Genomic DNA, 24,052 nt, shown 5'->3' with positions numbered 1-24,052 from the left:
CTTAGTTTTTTTTACAGTTTCAAATCTTTTTTTCAGTTTCAGATCTTTCTTTTTCAGTCTCAGACTTTTGACCCTGATCTAGTGTGGGGGGCGTGGCATCAGCTGAGAGGGGTGTGGAATCATGACAGACAGCTTAACCAAAAGGCTACAGACCTTCCCCTATCATGTTGCCTTCAGGGAACGTAGGATCTAAAACGATTCGGCTACGTCACATGATTGGCAGTGAAAAAACTGCTGTCAGTGACAAACTTCCATTTGCACACCATGCACGAATATCCTGCACGGCAAAAACTGTTTTAATTTCCAAGGCTGTTTAGATGTGAGATGTGGAAGCTGTTTTAGACAGTACTGAGGACCAACTTTAGTACAGGAGCGACAAAATCACGCCAGATTGTGCACAGACACCCACACTTTAAGTAATGAAATGTCCGATTTCCACGTACCACTGTAAATGCCTTGCAGTGTCTGCTGGCAATGGCGTCCGGCTCTGCTGGCTCACCTGCTGGACCCAGCACACAGGTGAGAAAAGTAAGGTTGGGAAATCGTGATAAATATCAAAATGATGAAAATGATCGTTTTGTAACAACATACAATGTTTCTGACATCTTTGGGTCCAGCAGGTGAGCCAGCAGAACCGGACGCCATTGCCAGCGGACACTGCGAGGCATTCACAGTGCTACGTGGAAATCGGACATTTCAGTACTTAAAGTCTGGGTGTCTGTGCACAATCTGGCGTGATTTTGTCAAAAAAAGATCTGAAACTGAAAAAAAGATCTGAAACTGAAAAAAAACTAAGATCTGAATCTGAAAAGATAAAACTTGCAACTGAAAGAAATAGGATCCCAAATATCAAAACATATGAAAGTGAAAAATGAAAATAAATGATTTATTCAAAAGAATTACCAGAGTTGATCATAATTATTTTTAACCTGAAAAAACTTTTTGTACATTTATTTTTATTTTGAATACATTGATGTATTTTTCAAAATTCAAGATCAAAACTTGAAATTTCAGTTTCAAATTTTACTTTTTCAAGTACAAAACATTTGACCCCGATTTAGCTCCTTAGCCACCTGAAATCAGAAGACTTTTGAGCTTTAGGAGTGCATATTGCCACAAAACTACCCTTTCTCTGTCAGTGTCTTTACATCAGTGTCTCTTACCAGTGGGAATGCGTGGGAGATCTTTCCGTCCGGGGGAAGTTTAGCTCCAAAGCCGTATGCTGGAAAGAGTTTGTCACTGTCATAGTCCTGGATTATCTCCCCCACGGCCTTCAGTGCCATGGCATATGCATTCATCTGGTACGGACTCATGTAGTGCAGTGAGGTGGGCTGGGATGGGTTACCTGGAGAGAAAGCACCACACCCAAACACACACACACACACACACACACACACACCTCATATTATAGATGGATAACAAAAGGCATGTTGCAATTTGATACAAAAACTGTATATATATATGTATATGTGTATCAAAATATGCTTCTTGACCTGTACTTCAGCCTCAGACTACCACTTAATATCAAGTATCTGTCAGTTCATTATGTGTGACCTCTACAATTGAAATCAATCACATTGTAGTAATTTCATTATTTTTTGACAGTATCAGTACTTTCACTTAGTGGATATGAAGATTCAAATAATTTAGTGTGGCAAAATAATAATGAATCAAATGTCCAGTCACTCTGTTTCTCTGAGGCTTAAACGCTCTACTCTAAACCTGAAACAGCTTTATCTGTTCTACATCACAGCCTCCTGTACAATAACACTGGGGTGGATGGATGGATGGATTGATGGATGGATGGATGGATGGATGGAGTAGGTAAAACATTTTCACAGAACAACAGATGTGTGGACATTTCCTGCATGCACAAAGATGTAACTGGGTCCTACCGTTGGACGCTGTGAAGTCTATGGCCACAGTGAAATTGAGCTGTGTCCTGGTGAGAGATTGAGCACATCAGTACCATTTGAAACGTAGTTGTTAGGAATGTACCAGTATCTCAAGATGGGAGCACATTTACAGCTGTTCAGGCTACACTAAGAAACTCATCAATGGCATCAAAACTTACAAAGTGTTGACAGCCACTGTATTGTGCTGATATTCAAGTCAGACTTGTGCTCAAGTGTTTCTCATTTTTTTATATCACTCCAAATCCCATGCTGTATTCCTTACACGCTTTAGAAAAACAAAGGTATTTCAGATTTGTAAAAGGGATTGACATTGGTTTCATTTTATTTGAGTACAGTATAAAATTGTCTCTAATCTTCAGAGACATGCAATTTACATCACAGCGGACATCAGAGAACTATTAGAAAAGGCTATGATGAATTTATGAATACGGTACCCACTAAGCTATTGAGTCAAAATTTCAAGTATAGTGTGAATATTGCAATTGGCAATAAATACGCTGTATAAATTATCATTTGTAGGATTATGTAAATCTGCATTTTTTTCCCCAAAGTTTCACTTTGGTGAACTTGCAAATACACAAGCTAGTGTAGAGATGTGAAGTCACACCCCTTAAAGTGAACCAACATGGGACCTTGTTTCAGAATAAATATGAATGGTAGGGTCAATAAATTCGGTGCCTCTCTCCATTCACTAATGGAACTGTGCCATGAATCACACATATGACGTTTGTCAATTTAAAAGATAATAAAAAAACTATTCAAATATAAAACTGTTAAAATACGTTATTCTAAAGACTACGCAGCCAACAGTCGCGTTGGCGATGTCATCTTGTTGAACGCTGACCAAAACCCATAACTTAAACATTGTAGAGCTGGTCCTGTATATTAGCAGCTCACAGAACTGACCAACTCTCCTTTCACATAATTGCAGTTGTGCCAAGTTAGTGGGCATGTTGGTGTTGTTGATGTATATTGAGGTGATTTTGTCGCTTAACACTCCTACGCTGATATGAGTATTTATACTATATAACAGATATCCGCTAATATTAAATTGAAAAAAATCTAAACTACGATAACTCTTTTTAGGATTATTTAAGATTAATTATACATAAATATGCTGGCGTCTTAAATAGGTGACGATTCAAATAACTGGCTAATATGGTAAATTGGTGTATTTTGAGAGAAGCAGTTTTACAAACAGACCATATACCCGCCCCTACGGAGCACTCAAAAAAAATGCGAAGGAACGCACCCAAGGCGGCATCCGTCATTTGATTGGTCCACACTCTAGCTGTCCCCTATTGGCTGGTGAAACACAATATTTTAAGCGCAGGGAGGGACAGCCTTGAGTCTGAGCAGATACCTCAACCGGAGAGGAGGTGCTTGTTCTGAGTGCGTGCACATTAGGTTTGAGCGTGCAGACTTTAGATCTGAGCGAGCACAGGACATATTTGAATGCGAGTGAAATTTTTGTGTGCAAGAAGAAATTGTGTGAGCAGAAGCATGTGATTTTTGAGTTCAAGCACACATTTTGAAAGAAAGCAGCAAACAGCTCAGTGCGAGCACAAAATGTGAGCGTGAGGAGAATAAATCTGAGCACGAGAAGGAGCTGTGTCACTGAAAAGGAATGAAATCATGCTCACAAACTGAAAATCTATGCTCTTGAATAAAGATAGGATAATTCTTCCATACAGGGTGAGTAAACAGAATGGTAGAGAGAAAATTGAGACAAGCTCTGGGATCTATTGGGTCTGAGCAGTGCTAGCCCAGCCAGCTAGTGTGTGAACCATTAGCTCTTGGTTCACAGCTATAGCAGTTAACCAACTAGTTCACCATGAGTAGTTATGAATAATCTAGGGCCAAATATTTCATAAGAAAGCCCATATTTATTACAGAGTGTTACTTTCTGTGACCAGGCCTTAAAACACCCAAAAATCCCAGCACAGTCCTTTAATTGCTTCCCATAGTCACATATATTATAGAGATGGGGCTCTTACCCTCCTCTGATGAAGTCAACAAATGTGTATTCTGACTCCACTTTGAAAGACAGCAGAGTCACCTTGAAGATGGAGAGAAAGTGAAAGGAAGAACAGGAAGAGGGCAGAGATAGATCAAATGGAGGCTCACGCCGAATACCATCTGACATGTCACTGCTGATATGACCAGAGACTGTCTTTGCTTTGACTTATGTCCATGAAACATGTGACTGCTGCTGATAAAATACACTCCAACAGGTCTTACCGTCCCTGAGTTGACGTATTTCTTCTTCTTGCCTTTCTTTTTTGGATTCAAAACCTTGACCGAGAGACAGGAAACAAGAAATTAGTTTTCGAACTAAGCTGTGCAGAAACGTGTAGTCATTCATTGCAAGCCAGAGCTATTGTTGGTGGACATCTAAAATCTATTGTCCCAAGATGAGGGCTGGAATTTATAATACAAGAAACATTGCTTAAATGAATAATATAAAACACTGTTCCAAAAACATTGTTACATTTTTAAAATCCTTTTCACTTTCAGGAAAATAAAGTTTTGGAAAAAATCTTATTTGTTGATCAAAGTTGTTTAACTTTTTCTTTGCTATTCTTGTATTTTACCTCATAGACATTGAACTGGCTTTGGCCTCTGGACAATTCTCTATAGCTGGTGGTGAACTCTCCGATAAAGTCATGACTGACAGACAGATTGATTTAGACAGGAGTAGACACAGAGAGAAGACAGAGGAAAACTACATCAGAAATTTGCTTCATCCAATAAACCACACCAAGACCATCATATTTACACTGCATTTCAACACGTTCTCACTCCCACCTCCTCAAATACGTCAACTTGGTCAGCGGCCTTAAGCTTCAAACTATGACGCTCAACCTACCCCTCAATGTCAGTTTTGCATGTGAAGTGGTCTGCGTTCCAATTAGGAATAATGCATAATACGAAATATATAGTTAGACTTTAAAAAAAAAAGCTTTCTAATTAACAGTTTACACATTATGACATATATTATTTGGACTGTTGTTTTTTTGACTGGCTTTAAGAATACTTGGTTAGGTTTAGATAAAAGATCATACCTTGGGTTTAAAAACCTATGCTCAGTCTTGTAATTTATTATTACGCCATTGACATCTGACCAGGCTGCTGTGTTTGATCTGTTGGGAATGAGAATGGGCTGCTTTAAAAACTTAAATCTGCAAAAAATCTGCAAAACAAAAAAATAAATTTTCATTCTGTCACATTTGGCAGCGAAACAAGTTGAAAAGACATTTTCATATTGTTATACTCTACAATTGCCTATTGACATATCAAACTTACACAGAGAAACATTAGCATTCATTTTGAATCATGTTTCCAGTCCCACCCATTGTCATTGTTGGTCCAGCTCCTAACTTTTCAGGCTCTACTTTTGTGAATCAACACACATGGTCATTTTAGTTATCTTTTGTGAAAATTAGTTGACAAAGAGAGTTGACGAAAAATAATCAGTTGATGAGTTAGGGCTCTTCGCAGGTCACCTCATCCCCTAAATTAAAATGTTAGTATGAATGTGATCCTTGGTAGCCAAATGATAAATCGTTTCAGTTCAGTTACAGCCTGCTCTCTTCCCATGTTTCCTGTCTCCCTATTATGTTGTGTTCCCACAATTCACGAGGCAAGATTACATACAAAGTTAATGCAAAGATGTGAATAGATACAAATTTGCGTCTAGTCGCACCTTTCCACAAAATTTGCGTATTTGCGAGTTGAAAATCATCAACTTAAGTTAAAAACATGCTGCTCAGATCCTGCCAGCTCTAGTGGAGAGAGGCAGGTGCAGATCCAGACCTTCTGGAGGAATGAACACCCACAGTAACATTGGGCTCTGCTCTGATGTAGAGCTGGAGACCAAGGGTTTGGGATTAAAAAGTGGATTTATCTTCACTCCTGTTTATCAACCTGACTGCAGCAGTAGACCGCAGAGGTGACCTCCATTGTCGGGTGTTTATGTTCTGTAATGTTGACTGCTGACTGGAGCTGGAGGGAGAAAGTACTGTACTTCATGAACGTAACGTTACAGAGAGGAGAGGGGAAAAAGAAGAGAGAGAACCAGAGTCTGCTGAATGCTGAGTTAAGTCAGAAGCTGAACTAAATTCAAACTCACAGACACGCACAGCTTCAGTGAGTGTCGTTGCTTGCGAGCTTACAGCTTATGTACAGTAACATCATCTGGCTGTTTGGTGGGAATAAACACTTGTGTAAGCAACGAATATCAACACATATGATCCTGAACTTGCTTGAGTAAGATATACACAAATCACCAATGCAGCACCGACATTGTCAATCAGCAACAAAAATTCAAGCTAAACATTAATGTAAGAGGTACCGTCACTAAAGAAAATATAAATACAACTTACATTTCTTCTTTTTGGCAATTATGATTTTGACCAAACAAGTCGGCCTGTATAAGTGAAAAACAATCACCGATATACATATATTCATACATCTAATATTTATTTTTAACTACAATAAAAATGTATAAATGGGCTGATTTATTACGCTTCATTTATTGAGATAATATCAAGGGCCATCTATTAATCTAACTGTAGACTGCCTAATTCATAATAAAACAACATTTGAATTAGCATTTCATTTTACTTCTTGCCCTGTGCATGGTGACTGCACTTCAAGAATGAAAGTAAAGACGGTTTTCAGAACATGAAAAATCTCCTCCAGCACCATCATACTGGTAAATATCAACTCCCTCCATGTCCTCAGATTGTCTCTGCATCTCAATATATCATCACCTGAAGCTGTGCCTGACACCAGCTCTGCCTGTGTATGCTGGTATTTAGAGGGGAATCCTCAAGGAGAAATAATGAGTTCATCTCCCAGCAGGGGAAGAAGGAGGATGAAAAATAACAAAGGGAAAGAGAAGAAACAGAAACAAAGCAATGATATGAAGTCAAAGTTTTAGGAACTAGAAGGGAAAAAAGAAGTGTGAGCATGTTGTGATGTTTGTTCATGCAGTTTTCTAATGTTTTCATGCATGTTGATATGATGCACTATCCTGTAATCACACTGTGAGAATGACCACAATTACGGCTGGATGGTACAGCAAAAAAATGATCCTCAGGCAGATTTAAGGTGGGTCACATAGGTGGTTCTTTATTCCTTCCTCTCAGCAAACAGCCTATACACATCAGTACCACCTTTTTTCCAGGTTGTCAAAATGGCCCCTATTTATAGGGTGTCACAGCTAATGACCCTGGAAGATTCCATCCACAGGGATCCACTTCCTACCAACCTGTTTAACTCACCCTTTTTATTCCTATATTTACACCACGTAATCAGTAACCTATATACACACCCTCACTTGCCTCCCCTAACAACGAAAATACACATCCCACTTCATATTACATTTACTAAAATACAATACACACATCCACCACCCCCACACCAATTTACACTTGGTTGCCCCCAGAACTATAAAAGCGGTGTCTGTTTCCTGGGGAAGCCTTTTGCCTGCTCACCCTGAAGACAAAGACTGGTGAGTACACAATACACTTGACTTCTTCACTGCATGCACTTACACATTCTTAGCTTAGCTCCTTGTTTAAGCATTTAACACATTTAATATGCACCTTTAACCCTCTGTCTCTCTGCTCTAGGTGGAGCTGCATGGCCCACACAGCACCCACCTGCAAAATCAAGACTCGACAAAGGACAACAAACATTCAATAAATATGCTAAACATATCCATGCAAATGTGCAAAAAACAGTGTTAAAATGTATTGTGCAAGTCTCCAATAAAGTGCTGTTGCTCCTCTTAAAGTGTCTGTGCATTTATTAAAGTGCATATGTAGTCACACTCAGTGCGTGGTGCCATGTGTGCAAAGCCAGGTGACGATGTGCTCTTCGTCACACACACAATGTCCACCCTCCTCCGCTTCCTTTTATATTATGTAGATAGTGTCTCTTGTGCCCCTACATTATACATACTGTAATAGACCCATTAACGTGTTCTTTTTAAAAGGACTACTTAGTTGTAATGAGATGTTCTTGCTTCAGTGGTTATGAAGTAGCTTCATTGTTGTTCTACTGAAAAACAGCTAAACATTAAAATTATGTCAAAATTAAATGTTGGTAAAAGAAAGTTAACCTGGCCCTTGACCTTCCTCTCCACGTAGTCAAAATGGCATTAATTACGTGCTGTAGCTGTCTGGGAGAACTGTTTTATAGTTGTGGAGGGTGAAGTGAAGTGGGATTATTAAATGCAACAATAAATTCACTTTTCAGAACCCAAGTCAAGATGCTAGTTGATTTTAAATAGCAACAACCAGAATATTGTATATTTTGGTTTACAGTCTGGAATTAATAAGTGTGATTTTAATTATGATTCTGCACGTGAGATGTCTCCTATCTCCTCACATCCCTCCTCAACATACACATTGTATTTTAAAGTGGTTCACTTAGTATTTACACATTGCTTTGCTGTTGGTGTGATTGCAGAATAGGAAGGTGTTTTGAGTAACATGACGTTATGACATTTTAGGGCATTTAGCAGACACTTTTGTCCAAAGTGACTTACAGTAATTCATACATTCATACACCTACCATGGCTGCCATGCAAGGTGCTGACCAGCACATCAGGAGCAGTTTGGAGTTCAGTATCTTGCCCAAGGACACTTCGACATGCAGACCAGGGGACTAGCAACTAGCAACCGGCAACCTTCCGATACCAAGACGCTGGCTCTACCCCTGAGCCACAGTCGCCCCTTGAAACATTTTGACTACATAGTCTGTGGCCTGTATTTTGGAAGAGTAGTATGGTGAGGTGTGCAACAACCCGGTGGCTAAATGGACTTTTGTAATGTGACTTTCAGGTGGCATTTCTATCCAGGCTGTACATTAGGCTGCTTGCATACAACTAATTGGACTGGCTTTGGTAGTGTGTTGTCCATGCTTTCTGTTATAATTTGTTACTGATACTGAGATCAATAAGGGTAGTTATAGAGAAACATAGGTCTAGTAGCTCTCTTGGACTACAATATCTAGGATGAATGATGATGACTTCACTTGATATTTTCTGTGGCAATTAGTGTTTGCTCGGCCTATTCTTTTTCTCACTGATGGCTGATATCAGTTTGGTCTTTCTGCGTTCAGTGGACAGAATGTTCAACGATGTGAGTCCGGGCCAGAGGTATGGGGATGTTGGTCCTTATTAAGGCCTTATTCAGACCAAATCAGGTGTTGGGGAAAACACACCAGTCATCCCATTCGTTCTGAGTATGGGTAGTGTGTTTAGGCGGTGATAGTGTGGACTGCAGGGGCTGCTGAAAGAAACAGTGGCCATGCGGCAAAAAGTTGAAACGGAATTAACTTTTGGAGAAACACATCACAAAGACACGCCGTGGTGGCCAATCACATAAGCCAGTGATCAGGCCTGCAACAGTAACACGAGACCAGACAGGCTGAGAACCCCACTGAGACCTCACTCAGCTGTACCCTCTCACCTGCACATTGTTTTGGATTTATCATCCAGCTTGTGCCAGGTGGGTGGCGTCTGTTCTAATACCCAATAATTTGACTGAAAAAACTGTCTAGAGACAGAACAAGGTGTGTCAGTTTCAACCTGGAGCTGAAAATGAATAAAGAAAAAGAAAAAAAAAAAAAAACATAAGGAGAATTTACCTTCCATCTCTGTCCCAGTCATAGACGTCCACCTTGACTGTCCTGGAGGGAGGTGAGATTCATAGAGAGGAGAGAGAGTGAGGGTAAGAAAGAGCAGCAGCACAGAGACAAGATGTAAAGAGCGGCAGTAAGTCAGAAAGTAAACTTTTCTGGATATTCCAGATTTCAAAACCAATGCAAAGCAGTTAAAAAGGATGCAGATTAAATGATACAAATGAGGGGGGAGCAAGATGGCTTCGTAGAGTGAACATCGCTGAAAGCCAGCTCCGGTGGCATTTATCAGTATATGTCTTAATTATGTCTGTGCAGTAAAAGTACGGAATTTTGAACAGGAGGTACCCTAACATGAGCCTGGATGGTTATTTTTTGCAAAATTCTGACAGTATGAAAAAACATCAGGAAGACCGGCGAAGTCCACATCTGTTAGCTCACAGAAGTCCAGCATCTGGAGCCAAGACTTATTCAAGCTTTGGATAAGATCACGCATAACCTCACTAAAGTCATCGACACCAAAGTTGCCATGGTCTTAGAGGCCATTAAAGAACAGACCTCGCAGTTACAAGCAGTTGCCACACGTATAGATGAAGCTGAAAAGCGAATTGCTGATGTTGAAGAAGTGGCTACATCCTCGGAGGGTGCAGATGTAATGTGCGTGTGATTGGCTTACTGGAGAACACAGAAGGGTCAAATCCTGTGACGTTTTTAGAAAAGTGGGTCCCTGAGTATCTCCAGATGACTACGAAGGACGGCCGAGTAAAGCTTGACCAGGCTCATAGAGCCTTGACACCAAAACCCGGCCCAAACCAGCATCCAAGACCATTGATACTGGGTTAGGTTTCACAACTAAAACAACGAGCAATGGAGGAAGCGGCTTGGCTCTCGCGGATCTGATCAAGATGACTCCTCACCCAGAGAACCCAAAGTCTCCTTCTTCAACGACTACTCAGCTGAAGTGGTTCGAAGGTGTAAGGCGTTTGACGACACCAGGACCCGACTAAAGAAAATGAACATGGATTATGCTTTGCTCTATCCGGCTACTCTAAGGGTGACGGTGGATGGAAAGCAGAGAAGATTTGATTCACCAGAGGACGCCGAGTTGCTGGTACAGTCATTAGAACAAGGACGCAAAGGTACGTCAGACTGACATGGACCGGACTCAGATGCTGATAAGTTACATATGGTATGTGAATACCTCCTGTTTGACTGTTATGTAGACGCTATATATCTTATTTGTGCAGCACACTGTAGCCACTGCGAGTAGGCTGAAGTGTATTTTTTTTTTCTCTCCTTTTGCGAGTGCTGAAGCTAATGCCACAGAGTGGTGTGGCTTAATGATAGGTCTACTGGTGTTTAGGAAGGAAGATTGGATGACAAGTTCTTTTGGCTTGCTATGGAAGAAGTTAGGAATTCCCTGCAGGTTAAGTGGCAGGGACAACCCCATCGAGCTTTTGGGTTTCATTTGTTTTTTCTGTATTATAGTTCTTGTTCACACTACTACTTTTGTTTTGTTTTTCTTTTGGCTCAGTGTATGCATGTATGGTATCATGTGTTTGGGATTCATGTCAAGATGCTCCCTCTGCATAAAAGGTTAAGTTAGGCAATATGGCAAGTGATAAGTTACGTCTATGTACATGGAATATAAAAGGGGTTCAGAATCCTGTTAAAAGGAGGAAAGTGCTATCTTTTTTGAAAAAAGAACATTGATATTGCTCTTTTGCAAGAAACACATTTGGATGACAAGGAACATCTTAAATTGCAATGGGAAGGTTTTAATCAAGTGTTCTTTTCCTTGTTCACCTCAAGAAGTAGAGGAGTGGCTATATTAGTGAGAAGAAATTTGCAGTTTTCAATGTTGGACTGTAATAAAGATAAAAGTGGTAGATATGTTATTGTTAAGGGTGTCTTACAAGGTACAGTTATCTCTATTCTGAATTTGAACTACCCTCCTGCACACCCCTCTGACTTTATAACAAAGGTATTCTTAGATTTTTCTGAGATTCAGTCGGATATTGCTATTATGGGTGGAGATTTTAACTGCATACTAAACCCACTTATTGATAGACTACCCTCTAAGGCTATGCCTCTTTCTCCGCAAGCCAAAGCACTCAGTTCTATATGTGAAGAATTAGGACTTGCCGATGTTTGGAAAACGATTCACACCGCAGAAAAAGGATACACTTTTCTTTCTGTACCTCATGGTTGTCACAGTAGAATTGATTACTTTTTCTTGTCAGGGCTTTCTCTAGTTCTGTCGAGTTTTGACTTGCTCTATTGGCAGTATTTTGATTTCTGACCATGCCAATGTTATACTGGACCTCTCCCTCAAGGGTATAAATAGTGAAGTTAAATATTGGAGACTGAACACATCTATTTTGAAAGATAATACTTTTGCTACTTATATTACCACTGAATTCAGAGACTTTATCTCCATTAACACTCAAACCACAGATAACCCTGCTCTACTGTGGGAAACTGCTAAAGCATATGCTAGAGGGCTGATCATTTCTTTTTCAGCCAGTAAAAAAAGGCAAAAAAGAGAAAAGCAAAATTTGTTAATGGATGAGCTTAAAGCTAAAGAAAGTGCCTATGTTCAGTCCCCATCTCCCACTATTCTGAAAGAAATATCTGCTGCCAGAACGACCTTAGACAATCTTTTAACACAAGATGAGGAGTCCAAAATTAGATTTGTTAGACAGAAATTCTACGAACATGGAGATAAGCCTGGGAAATACCTGGCATACCTTACAAAAAAAACGAGCAGAGTCACAAACTACTGCAGCCCTTTGCGATACTCAGGGCAACCGTGTATATCATAACAAGCTTATAAATGACACATTTAAGATGTTCTATCATAATCTTTATACTTCTGAACAGCCAAGTGATGCGTCTGTGTTAATGGATAGGTTCTTTGCCCAACTCAGCTTACCCACTATACCACCAGAACATAAACTTGTTTATAATCCTGGCAAAAATTCTGGCTACACGCCTTGAAGGTATTTTGCCTAAAATTATAAAAGAGGATCAAACTGGTTTCATAAAGGGGCGGAACGCTTGTAACAATGTCAGTTGTCTTCTAAATATCATTCAGGTTTTCCAGGATACTCAAGTTGATGGTCTAGTGCTTTCTATGGATGCAGAGAAAGCCTTTGACCGAGTTGAATGGTTATATCTATTTTACTCCTGTATAGTATAGTAATCCTCAAGCTGTCATTATGGCTAATGGGCTCAGATCAGACAGCTTCCCTGTACATAGAGGAACAAGGCAGGGGTGTCCCTTATCTCCCCTATTGTTTGCCGTGGTTATTGAACCATTGGCAGAGGCCATAAGAACAGCCCCCTCAATACAAGGCTTGCAAATTGATGGGGTACATCATAAGATAAGCCTTTATGCAGATGATGTCCTAATTTATATTTCAAGTCCAGATACATCAATACCTGTGTTACTTAATATTATTGATTTATTTAGCAAATGTTCTGGTTACAAATTAATTTGACAAAATGACTATTGATGAGTCTAAATTCAATACCTAAAGCACTGCCCTTTTTCCCCTTTAAGTGGTCTCCAGTGGGCTTTACCTATTTAGGTATATTCATAACCCCTCCATTTAAGCAAATGTATAAAGCTAACTTTGTTCCCTTGTTTGAGAAAGTGAGGCAGGATTTGGAGCGTTGGAGTTCTTTGCCTGTCTCCTGGCTAGGACGTATAGCCCTAATTAAGATGAACATATTGCCTAGAGTACTTTACCATATCCAAATGATCCCTGTTTTATTTTCTAATGGGGTTGTGGAAAAAACTAAATGGCTGGCTTAGTTCTTTTATATGGAGCAAACGCAAACCAAAGCTAAAGATGGCTACTTTACAACTGCCAAGTTCTGAAGGAGGATTAGACTTACCAAATTTTAGAAGGTACCAGCTTTGTGCTCATATGCGATACATTTATGATTGGATCTTAAATAAAACGACTTCTGTTTGGCTGGATGTTGAAACCTCCCTTTCAAAATCTCCATTGAGAGACCTGCTGTTTATTAAGAATTTTAGAACCATCAGGCTGTGCTGTGGCAACCCTGTTACGCTCAACACAATTAAGGCATGGCGATTAATGCGTAGACTTGAGGGGAGGTCAAAACTAACATCAGTTTTCACTCCAATTCTTAACAATCCAGATTTCCAGCCAGGGCTACTTGACAATGGCTTTAGATGGTGGGGTAACTCTGGCATTAATGTATTGAAAGATTTATTTTCTGATAATTCATTAATGTCATTTTGTCAGATGGTTGAGAAATATCCCCAGACATGATTTCTTTCGTTATTTACAAATAAGACATTATATAGTGCACAGCACAACCCTAATTGGTAACACTGACGTATCTCCCCTTGAGAAAGTGCTGTTTGGAACAGTTGGGAGAATGTCTATCAGTCTACTCTACAGAGCTATGCATGCTGTTCCACCTGTGACTTTACAAGAGCTTAGAGAAAAATAGGAGAAGGAACTTTCTGTTACAATTAATAATACTGAGTGGGAGGATGGACCGATGCAAGATCAATTTCAGTATGTAATCGTGCCAAGTCAATACAATTTAAGATTTTGCATAGAATGCATATATCCCCTAACCGCAGACACAATTTTAATCCCACTTTGTCACCAGTGTGTCTTAAAGGAACTTGGGGCAGGATCAAGAAATAAGACTAAATAGTGACACAACGGCCGTTGCGACAGCAGCCATCAGCCAAGCCGGCACAGGAGCGCGCATGAACTCTGCACAGCAGTGCAGCTGATGCTGTGACACTGTTATTTCTTTGCTCGCTGTTCACGTGACTGTTTACTGCAAGAACTCCGCGCATGCCTCCGCGGAATGACAATGGTAGCCTACAACTGCGAACAGCATCATGTCAAGCATCATGTCAAGCCTACTACACTACACAGACACAAACAAACCGTTGGCCTGTGGCTACAGCCAGCTGCTAACGTCACCTCCCGGATAACAGGTTGGGCTTTCGGTCCCATATATAAAGGGACATATTTCTAACTATTGGTTTCAGATTAAAGGACCGTGGAAAATGCGCAGTCTGTAACTATTCAGTGTTACACAGTGGTGGACTAAGTTACATGTTTGCAGCTAACGCTACTTTGCACGTTAGGTCACTTCGAGTCCTCGGTGATCTCATATGATTTTCAAATCAAGCTCTAAACATGACCTGTAATGTTTTCTTACCTGGTTACTAGGAAATGAGCCATGTCAGCATCTGTTTTCAGTCCCAATTCAAGTTGAAGCTGCCTCCATGAGTCGAACGCGTATCCGATGTTTATTTGGGTGCCAGCCCGGCGCGATCGGAATTTTGTTTTGACTCACGACATGCCGCTGATAAAACCTTCATTTTCTTCTTAGTATGACTTTTTAGTGGACTTTGTGTGGTGGTGGGTCGTTTGCTGGCCGTAGCAGAATCCATTACTACCCAAACACTAGTTTGGGTCCACTGCGCTTGTCTTCTTCCCATATCCAAGTCGAAAGCCGTCTAGGATGCGCATTCAGCGTCATCTGACGTCACGTCCAAAGGACTGCGTGGGATATTCGGACCACGAATTGCAGTACATTATGCAGCACACAGCCTGTTCAAGGCAATGGAGAGATACGTGGGTGGGCTCATTCTTTTTGGTTTTGAACGCTTCATCATCCATTAGCATTAAAAAACTTAAAATGCATTTTTTCACAAATCCTGCCCCAAGTTCCTTTAAATGTGAAACAGAAATTGGTACTCTAACTAATTTTCTTTGGTCATGCCATAAGTTGCAAAGATATTGGTCTAATGTCTTAACTGAAATTGAAAAGATACTAGGACTGACCTAAAGATGGACCCGATGTCTCTTATTCTAGGCCTTCCTGCTAGATATGTTATGTTAACAAATCAGAGACTGTATTGTATTCTCACATATGCAGCTAGGAGGAATATTTTATTGCAGTGGATAAGCTATAGAGAGCCAACTGTTAAGGGTTGGCATAATATGCTGTTTGATCGCCTGGCCTACAGGGTCTTCGTCAGTTCATTCCGTGTTACTTCGTTTCCCGTCCGTGATGTCCTGTTCATGTTTCCATGCCCTTCCATGTCGTTCCGACTTCACCCGATTTAGCCTGTGTTAGCCTGTGTCCGTCTTTGTCTGTCATCCTCCTTCCTGGTCTGTCTTTGTCCGTGAAGCTCTCCAGTGTTTCCTCCAGTGTCCCCTCGTGTCTCCTGTTTGGTATGTTTCTGGTTTTGGTTTCTTGTTTCTCTTTTGACTTGTACTTTGTGTTAGCTTTTTGTTGCTACTTTGTTTTTGTTCCCAGTACTTGTTTTCGTTTTTCTGTATTCCTCATTTTTGTATCATTCAGCTTTATTTAATTAAAGCTCGCCTTCTGTTTCCCCCAATCCTGCCTCACCTGTGTGTCTGCATTTGGGTCCTCATTTAGTATAACCTTAAAACATAACAGACACCTCTGTCTATAGTTAATTTCCCCACTCATGTCAACTGTATTGGGGCTGAATTTTTATGTAACTCTCTAGTTTAAATTAAATTAAGGCTTGAAGTTATGCATAATTGGTTTGTTGCTTTTAGTTGCAGTTAGCAATGAGCTGTCTGCCCGAATTCACTTTAGCCAGTGGCAGTAACTGAGAATTAACTGGACTAGCAGTCTGGAGCGAAAGGGACAGACGCCCGTGTTTTGGATTAATGAGTGATGCTATTAGCGTTATATGGCTGACACAGCACAGACACTGAGAGTGTCGTGGCCAAGAAAGCTGGCTGTATTTAGTTGTCTTGTGTCAATGTTGTCTTATGGTTTCCTGTTTTATTTTGGAAGTTTACTCTCCGCTCGTTTCAGGTAACTTGCCCCTGCCCCTTGTGTTTTTCCCGGCAGTCTGATTGTCTTCCCCGCCCTGATTGTTTCCACCTGTTCCCCATTACTGTGTGTATATATGGTCTGCGTCTCCCTTTGTCTGATGCCAGTTCGTCTTGTCTTGTGTGCCAGAGAACCAGCTCGTGCCATCGTCTCGTCAGGAATTGCCAGCATTTGTTCCATGCCTCTGTCTTGTCAGGTTTTGTACTTTTCTTTGATACTTTGTCAAGCCCTTGTTTTTGTTAGTAGGTTTTCCCTCACATGAGGTTTTTCGTTTACTAGCTGTAGTAGTGTTTTTTCCCCCTTGTGAGTGATTTTCAGTTGCACTTTAATAATAAAAGATTTGCTTATTTTTCACTTTGTCTCCTGAGTCGTGCGTTTGGGTTCAAGTCCTAGTTCAGTTGTGACAGAGAGTTTCTGCAGGAATAAAAACCCTGAGTTGAGGATTTTTTTAAAACTTTTGGGATTAAAAAGTAAATTTATCTTCAGTCTTGTTTCACAATCCATCTGCAGCAGTGAGCCACAGTGCTGCTGAAATCCACAGTAATGTAACTTTGTAACTATTGTAATTCTGTTTTTTGACTGCTGAAAGCAAAGGAAATGTTCATGAGAAGAGATGGGAGCACTGCAGGATAAAATAAAGGAACAGTTTCGGGTGATCGCTAACTTTGGTCAGAGACAAAACTGAACACAAACAGAAACACACACCCTCCACTACCATCCACTTTGAACCCAATTATGGCTCTTCAGAAACCTGTGGGTGATATCTTGGTGGCTCTGTCCACTATTTTATACAGTCAGTGGGTTTTTATCCATTTCAGTTCACACTGTGCTTTAGTGGAGCAGATTTGCAAACAAATTTGCAACCAATTCAATTATCAGAAACTATGTCACACATTAGGAAAAATGTCCAAACAGTTTCCTGTGATGGTCTTTGAGGTTGAAGAGATAATGTTTGACAAGCCAATAGCTTCACTTCATATTAGAAAAGGAAAAGTTGTCTTATGCATATATCTGTATTGTCTTCTGTATGAATTTCGTCATTGCCTGACACTGCTAGATGTGGCTACAGTACAGCCAGGACACAAAATGAATGTAGGTCAGTTTTGAGACACAAAAAAACAAAACAACTCTTAAAATGAAGATTTGGATGTGACATTTGAAGAAGAATTAGGTGAAGTCATGGATAAAATTTAATCAAAAACTTGGATCAATGGTTTATGGTCCATGTTGTACAAGTATTAAGATGTCTGTGAGATTCTTGTTGCATTGCCTCCATGTTGGTCTCAATAACACCAGCGCTGGCCTGAGACTGAGAGCACGGCCGACTGCTGGCATTATTCTGACCACCACAGAGTGCAACCCCATTTTCAGCAGGCCCGCTCATTACATTTATTTTACTGTTGTCACACCGAATAAAGAAATCTTTAGAAGTCAGTATTTACGGAAGCCCTAAAGGGCCATGCATTCATACATTTTATTTCCTCCGTTTTCCCGTGATAACGAGTTAATTTCATTTGTTTTCTCGAGATCTCAAGTTATTATCTCGAAATAACAACTGCCGTTTTCCCGAGATAACGGGATAATTTTCTCGAGATCTCGAGACAACGAAACTTTGTTTTCCCGAGATAACGATATAATTAATTTGAGATCTTGAGAAAACAAAACGATAGTGTAGTATATTAAATCATTGCAGGAAACATCATTCAGTGTAGCAATGTCAGAGGAGCAGGAGCATATCGATCACCGCGTCACATATCTTTTCAATCAAGGTCTGACACAGGCTGAAATAGCATTATGCCTTGCTATTACAGATAATATACACATTAGTGTGCGTAATCTAAAAAGACGGTTAGCAAGGCTTCAGCTATATCGGCAGTGCAATCTAAGTGAGCCTGATGTCGTCGTTAACTACATAGCTGACCAGCTACGAGGTCCCGGGCGTCTCCATAATCTCAGGCCTATCACATCACAGTCATTATCTCGAGATCTCGAATTAATTATATCGTTATCTCGGGAAAACAAAGTTTCGTTTTCTCGAGATCTCAAGAAAATTGTCCCGTTATCTCGGGAAAATGGCAGTTGTTATTTCGAGATAATAACTCGAGATCTCGAGAAAACAAATGAAATTAACTCGTTATCACGGGAAAACGGAGGAAATAAAATGTATGAATGCATGGCCCTGTAGGGCTTCTGTAAGTATTGCCAATAACAGATGAATGTTTTATATATGGATTTATATATGTTTTATATATAATGTTTTATATATGGATATAGTGGCTTGGATAAAGAACTCTGGAGACTTTGGGCATTGACAAATATAACAATTATCTCAACCCATATCCATACATCAATGAAATCCTAAAGTCAAAACTCTTCCAGAAGAACAGTTAATCCCAAGAGCTTAAAAAATGTATTTAAAACTTTTAATTAAATGAGAAACCAACATGGAGATGTATTCCATTATTACTAGAAGTGCATTAATTAACTTATCATATCAAGTGTCTATACTCAGCAAGATGAAACATCTGGGCCACTGTACATTCGTGTACGGCAGGGGTGCCAAAAACTTAATGGTAATTAGGACACAGACCATCAGCAAGCACATATTGTGTCGCATTGTTAGATGCAAAATGGTACTATATGGAAGCCCAGAGAGGTAATCCTTTTTCTAATTCTGATCTAAATTCTTGTCTCTCATGTGTTTATGACTTAGAACCAGTAAAAAATGTTTTGTCTGGATCATTTTACAGAGTTCCTTAATAACTTTTTCATAGTACAATGATCCCAAGTTCCCTGAATTGACTGGCTTCCTGCATAAAGTGTCACTCTTCCGGCATGCTAAGTAGGAATACTACATATTTAGAGAGAATTTTGCCTCACAAAAAATAATGCATATTATATTTATCTTTTTATGCTGGAACATCTGTGGGGCCAAATCAAACCTCATGGCTGGGCCAAAGTTGGGCACTCCTGATGTATAGTTTCTTTTTTTTCTTTATGATTTTTAAATTCTATGCAACATATATGTTTATATATATGTCATTCAGCATCTCTGAACCATTAACCGTTAAAACAAGGGTCAAAATTCAAAATATATGCAGTATACTACGTTTTTATTAGGGCCCTCAACATCATCACAAGCATCTATATAAGTTTCATTTTGTTGGACAAGCCTGTGTTGTTAATGATAAATGAATTGAATGTTGAAATTATTGGTGTAAATTCACAATTTCTATATTGTATGTTATGGATCCTACCCTTCTGGACACCATGCCTACTCATAATTCTTTCTGAATTAATTGTGAAAGTCATTATATATCAAGAAGACGTGAAGTGTTTAAAACGATGAAGATAAGCTCATTTATCACCTGCTAGCAGGCAGCCACTCCTCAGGGATTGGTGGATCATAATAACATCTAACCTCTGATCCTGTGTTGTGCCCTCACCTGTCATAGTCTCCATTACAGAGTGCTCGAACAGGGATGGTAAACGACTGCCAAACAGGGTTCAGATTGTTCTTGATCACCTCCGTCTTGTGGCAGATGGTGAACCTGGAAGAGACAGCTCAACATGGTGAGAATAACAATTTATTTATTTACCTATTTAATGTTTATTTAACAGGGACGATACATACAACATTGCCACAGAAAATGAGAAGAGGCGATGCATATAAGACGTCTAGCTTCAGCTAATTTGCAGTCTTTGTCCCTGGTCAGGCTTTAGAATAGAACAAAATATACTGAATACAATAAATGCAATGATACAAATACAGTGGATAATACAGTGAATAGGTACCATGAATAAATAAACACAGCTGCAGTTGTAAATTTCAGATTAAAACACAAGTTAAATTTAGCACTAAACATTGGTAAAGTGCTGTATTGACAATGACTTGAGAGAAGTTAATGTTCACATTTCTGCTGCTGCTTGAGCCAATGTTTAACTTTCACACTAAACCTCTTTAATTCTGTTTGGGATTTAATTTCTGATGGTAAAGAATTCCATATTTTACAGTTTTGCTTGGTTATGCTCCTTGTCATTGTCTTACAGTTATCTGTCTTTTTAAAGCTCTGAGACATCGCTTGTGGGGCCAGTCCATTTACGCACTTAAAAACAACTTTCAGAAAAGAGAATTTTATAAAATTGGAAAAAGTCAACAAATTGTATTTCTCAGTAATTTTGCAATGGTGCCATTTTTGTGGCTTCTGGTCTAAAATTTTTAAAGCTTGTTTATAGAGTGAGAATAGAGATCTAGTAGCTGAGTCAGTGGCCTGGCCCCAGGCAGTGATGCAATAGGACAAATGTGAAAGAACCATGGCATGCAGATATCAGGTCATGTCTCTCTTTTAAGGCATCTCATTTATAAGTCTAAAGCAGTTCAGACTAGTTTTTACAGTTTTAGATAGCTTCTTTATATGTGCATCAAACTTAAGTTGAGGATCTAGAGTTATACCTAAATATTTAAACTCATTTACCACCTCAGTTTCTTTGCTATCAATAGTGATGTAAAATTTCTCTAGGACTTTCTTTCTTATTGAGAAGCACATTGATACTGTTTTTTTGTGATTAAGTGTTAAGTGATTCCTTTGTAGCCATTCTGTAACAGTAACCATCTGTCTGCTTAAGATCTCTGAAGCTTGACAGGGATTCTTTGCTGAAACATAAAACACTGTGTCACCAGCATACATCTGACATTCAGTGTCTGTACAAATGGTAGGCAAATCATTTATGTATAAGCAAAAAAGAATAGGACCTAAAACTGATCCCTGTGGCAGACCAGTGTCTGTTCAAAGGAGATGTTTTCACATTCTCATTTCACATTCTAAAAATCATTTGTTCAAAAAGATACAGAGTAATTGGAGAAAGAGTGGACAGGAAATGTGACAGAAAGGTTCTTACAGTGGTTTGATTTCCACTTCCTGTAGTATGTAATATGTAATGTTTTCCTCTGTGTCAAATATCTTTTGTTCCCTGGGTGAGGATTCAAAGGTAGCTCATTCAGACATGCAGACAGCCCTTTGAAATACAGCTCAACTGAATGAAATCTTCAGCATAAGACAGCAAAAACAGAACAGGCTCGCAGAGGGGTTTTGATCCTGAGCTGTACGTCTGAAATATTGAAGGCTACACTGAGTACAGATTAGAACTTTCTGTCTCAGTGTCAAGAAAATCTATTAGCCCGTCTTCCATGTAATGGGCAGGAAGCTTTGTAACTCCTCATGGGACTGGATCCAACAGAAAAACAGAGAACAAGGGAAGAGTTACGACAGAGGAGCGGCACACTCGCCTCAGATGAAGGACTAACAGATGGACTGAACAACACATGATATACAGTCATTTAACAAACACACACACTTACGTCCCATCCTCGTTGCTCCGGTAGAAGACGAGGAAAGGGTCAGACTTTCCGAAGAAATCCTTTTTATCCAGCTTGTTGGCACACAGCTGCATGGTGGCTATGTCCTGAGAGAACAGCAACAGATTATTTTTAAAACCTCACCTTCATTTTTCAGAGTGTGGTTTACTTCAGTCTTACCCATAAAAACAAACTGTGATTATGTGAAAACACTGAAAATTAGACACAGGGGTGCAGTGATTTTGTTTGTGACCTCGAAATTAAGGTTTCCATATCATCATGTGAGTATGCAGAAAGGAACCAAGTTAAAAAAAATTAATCATCTGTTTAGCCTCTATACGCTTCAGTAGTTTGGTGTAAGTGAACAAAATGCTTCACTAATGTTTCTTTCATTTCACCTCAGCCATAGAAAACACCTGTTCCTGGCCAGTGGGGGCTGCAACGATCAGCCACTGCTTCTGCAAACTAAAAACTTTATAAAGCTTTACTAACTTCATCTCAATCAAAAACTATTCCCTCCCATCACTTTTAAAGAATGAAATGCTGAAAACGGAAAACAACTCAAGTCATTTTTTTTTCCATCGCAGCAAATTTCAATACCTAGAATGCAGATTGTGTTGGCAATTCAAATAAATATTGATAAGATTCTGTATTGTAAAGCTTAGAATTTTGTCTTTTCAGCAGTACTCGCCATATATGATATGCAATACAGCAAAAAGCATTTCAAGTAATTAGTAGCTTTGCCATTGCTTAAGAATTGACACTCATGGAATAGTTTGGTTTCATCTTGAACTTGAGCATCTCTAGATTAATTCCAAACCTGATATGTCATGATCCACAACAAGTCAGGTACAATACGAGATGAATAATCCCTGTTATTGTTATCTTTGCCATCTGTAAGCCTGGTGGAGATTGCTTTCTACTGAGTACACTCTGCAGTAGTGTATTCATAGCAGTTTAAAGAACAGTTTCAAAAGGTGTCGGGCCTTATGATCAATATTTTTCAGTTTAACATGCAGTCAGAGTTTCACTGTCCAACTGGAGCCTTTCAGTTTCTTATAACTAAAGTTTTTTCTGTGAACACGCCAGGCACCTGAGTTTTACCAGGGATGTTTCTCCAGAGACAGGCCACTTGAAGCAGAACTAATAAATGTGAATGTAAACTTTGTGTTATGAAGCCCTCAAGGTCTATAGTATACCACCATCACCTGTATTGCCTGCAGTGTGACTTTAACCTGAAGCAGGGTAAACTTCACTGTGTGTGTGCATTACATTAAACTTCTTCCTCTGTATTCAAATCATTAGTAGCATGGATGTTATTGCATGTGTTTGCACATAATCGTGCATACCACGGTTAGCATATTTGTGTGTGGCCTGCATGTGCTTCTCTCTTTGATTGGAGTGTCTAATTATTTACCCACTGTGGCAGGAAAAGGGAACTATAAGACTGGATAAATAATTCATCATCACAGAAAAAGTACAAATTCACTTCCCCTCCACTTGATGCAGATGACAAAAGTTGGTGCGGTCATTTAAATTCAAGTTAAAAATGGACACACACAACGTGACTGTCATGAATTCAGACTGTAGTGCTTAATGTGTGACCTCACACTGTGTGTGTGTGTGTGTGTGTGTGTGCGTGCGTGCGTGCGTGCGTGTGTGTGTGTGTGTGTATAAGCCTAGAGACACACAGGATCCTGATCTGATACTAACCCGGCAGTTACTGAGCTCCTCAGCTGTGAAGATGATAGTTCCACACTTCTTCCCAGGAATCCCACTGAGAGACAGACAGACAGAGAGAGAGAGAGAGAGAGAGAAAGAGGCTGAGAAACAGTGGAGGAGTACAAAAGCAATACAGACTGGTCCTGCAGTTATTCGTGGTTAGGGAGTTGATTTCTTGGAGTGTCTCCACTCTCTCATCAGTAGTGTTTTGCCTTCTCCCTGTAAGGACTTTGTCAGCTGACTTCCTCCTTGCTCCCAACAGACAAGAGTCATAATTAATAAGGCCACTACAGGGAGTGCAGTCTTCGCTTGTCATGATATCTTGTATAATGTCCTGGGATGCACGATAGTGAATTGTTCAGTTAATATCGATAATTGCCGGCTTTTCACGGCTGATACCTATAAGATAGGTGATAATATCACATCTTTGTATTATGAAAAGAAGTTTCTAACCTGTAATTTATCCACACCCGAGGTTAAGAAAGGGAATTTGACTTCATATCATTGACTCAATCATTGGCTA

The 24,052-nt window shown here is 39.7% G+C and overlaps 1 protein-coding gene across 1 annotated transcript in view; it reads right to left on the bottom strand.

Moving 5' to 3' along the window:
- LOC140997979 (copine-9-like) overlaps positions 1-24,052 on the bottom strand; it is a 325,346-nt gene that overhangs the window by 66,451 nt on the left and 234,843 nt on the right. Inside the window, exons 8-16 of the mRNA XM_073468074.1 lie at positions 23,521-23,584; positions 21,811-21,914; positions 19,898-20,002; positions 9,579-9,620; positions 4,511-4,586; positions 4,158-4,211; positions 3,914-3,975; positions 1,896-1,942; positions 1,164-1,345 (exon numbers count right to left, since the gene is read on the bottom strand). Coding sequence (XP_073324175.1) covers positions 1,164-1,345; positions 1,896-1,942; positions 3,914-3,975; positions 4,158-4,211; positions 4,511-4,586; positions 9,579-9,620; positions 19,898-20,002; positions 21,811-21,914; positions 23,521-23,584 — 736 coding nt within the window. The remainder of the gene's footprint in view (positions 1-1,163; positions 1,346-1,895; positions 1,943-3,913; positions 3,976-4,157; positions 4,212-4,510; positions 4,587-9,578; positions 9,621-19,897; positions 20,003-21,810; positions 21,915-23,520; positions 23,585-24,052) is intronic.

Source organism: Pagrus major, chromosome 6 (genome assembly GCF_040436345.1).
Source record: "Pagrus major chromosome 6, Pma_NU_1.0".
NCBI lineage: Eukaryota > Metazoa > Chordata > Actinopteri > Spariformes > Sparidae > Pagrus > Pagrus major.
The sequence above is the reverse complement of the archived record's forward strand: the minus strand, read 5'-3'. Positions and strand labels throughout refer to the sequence as shown.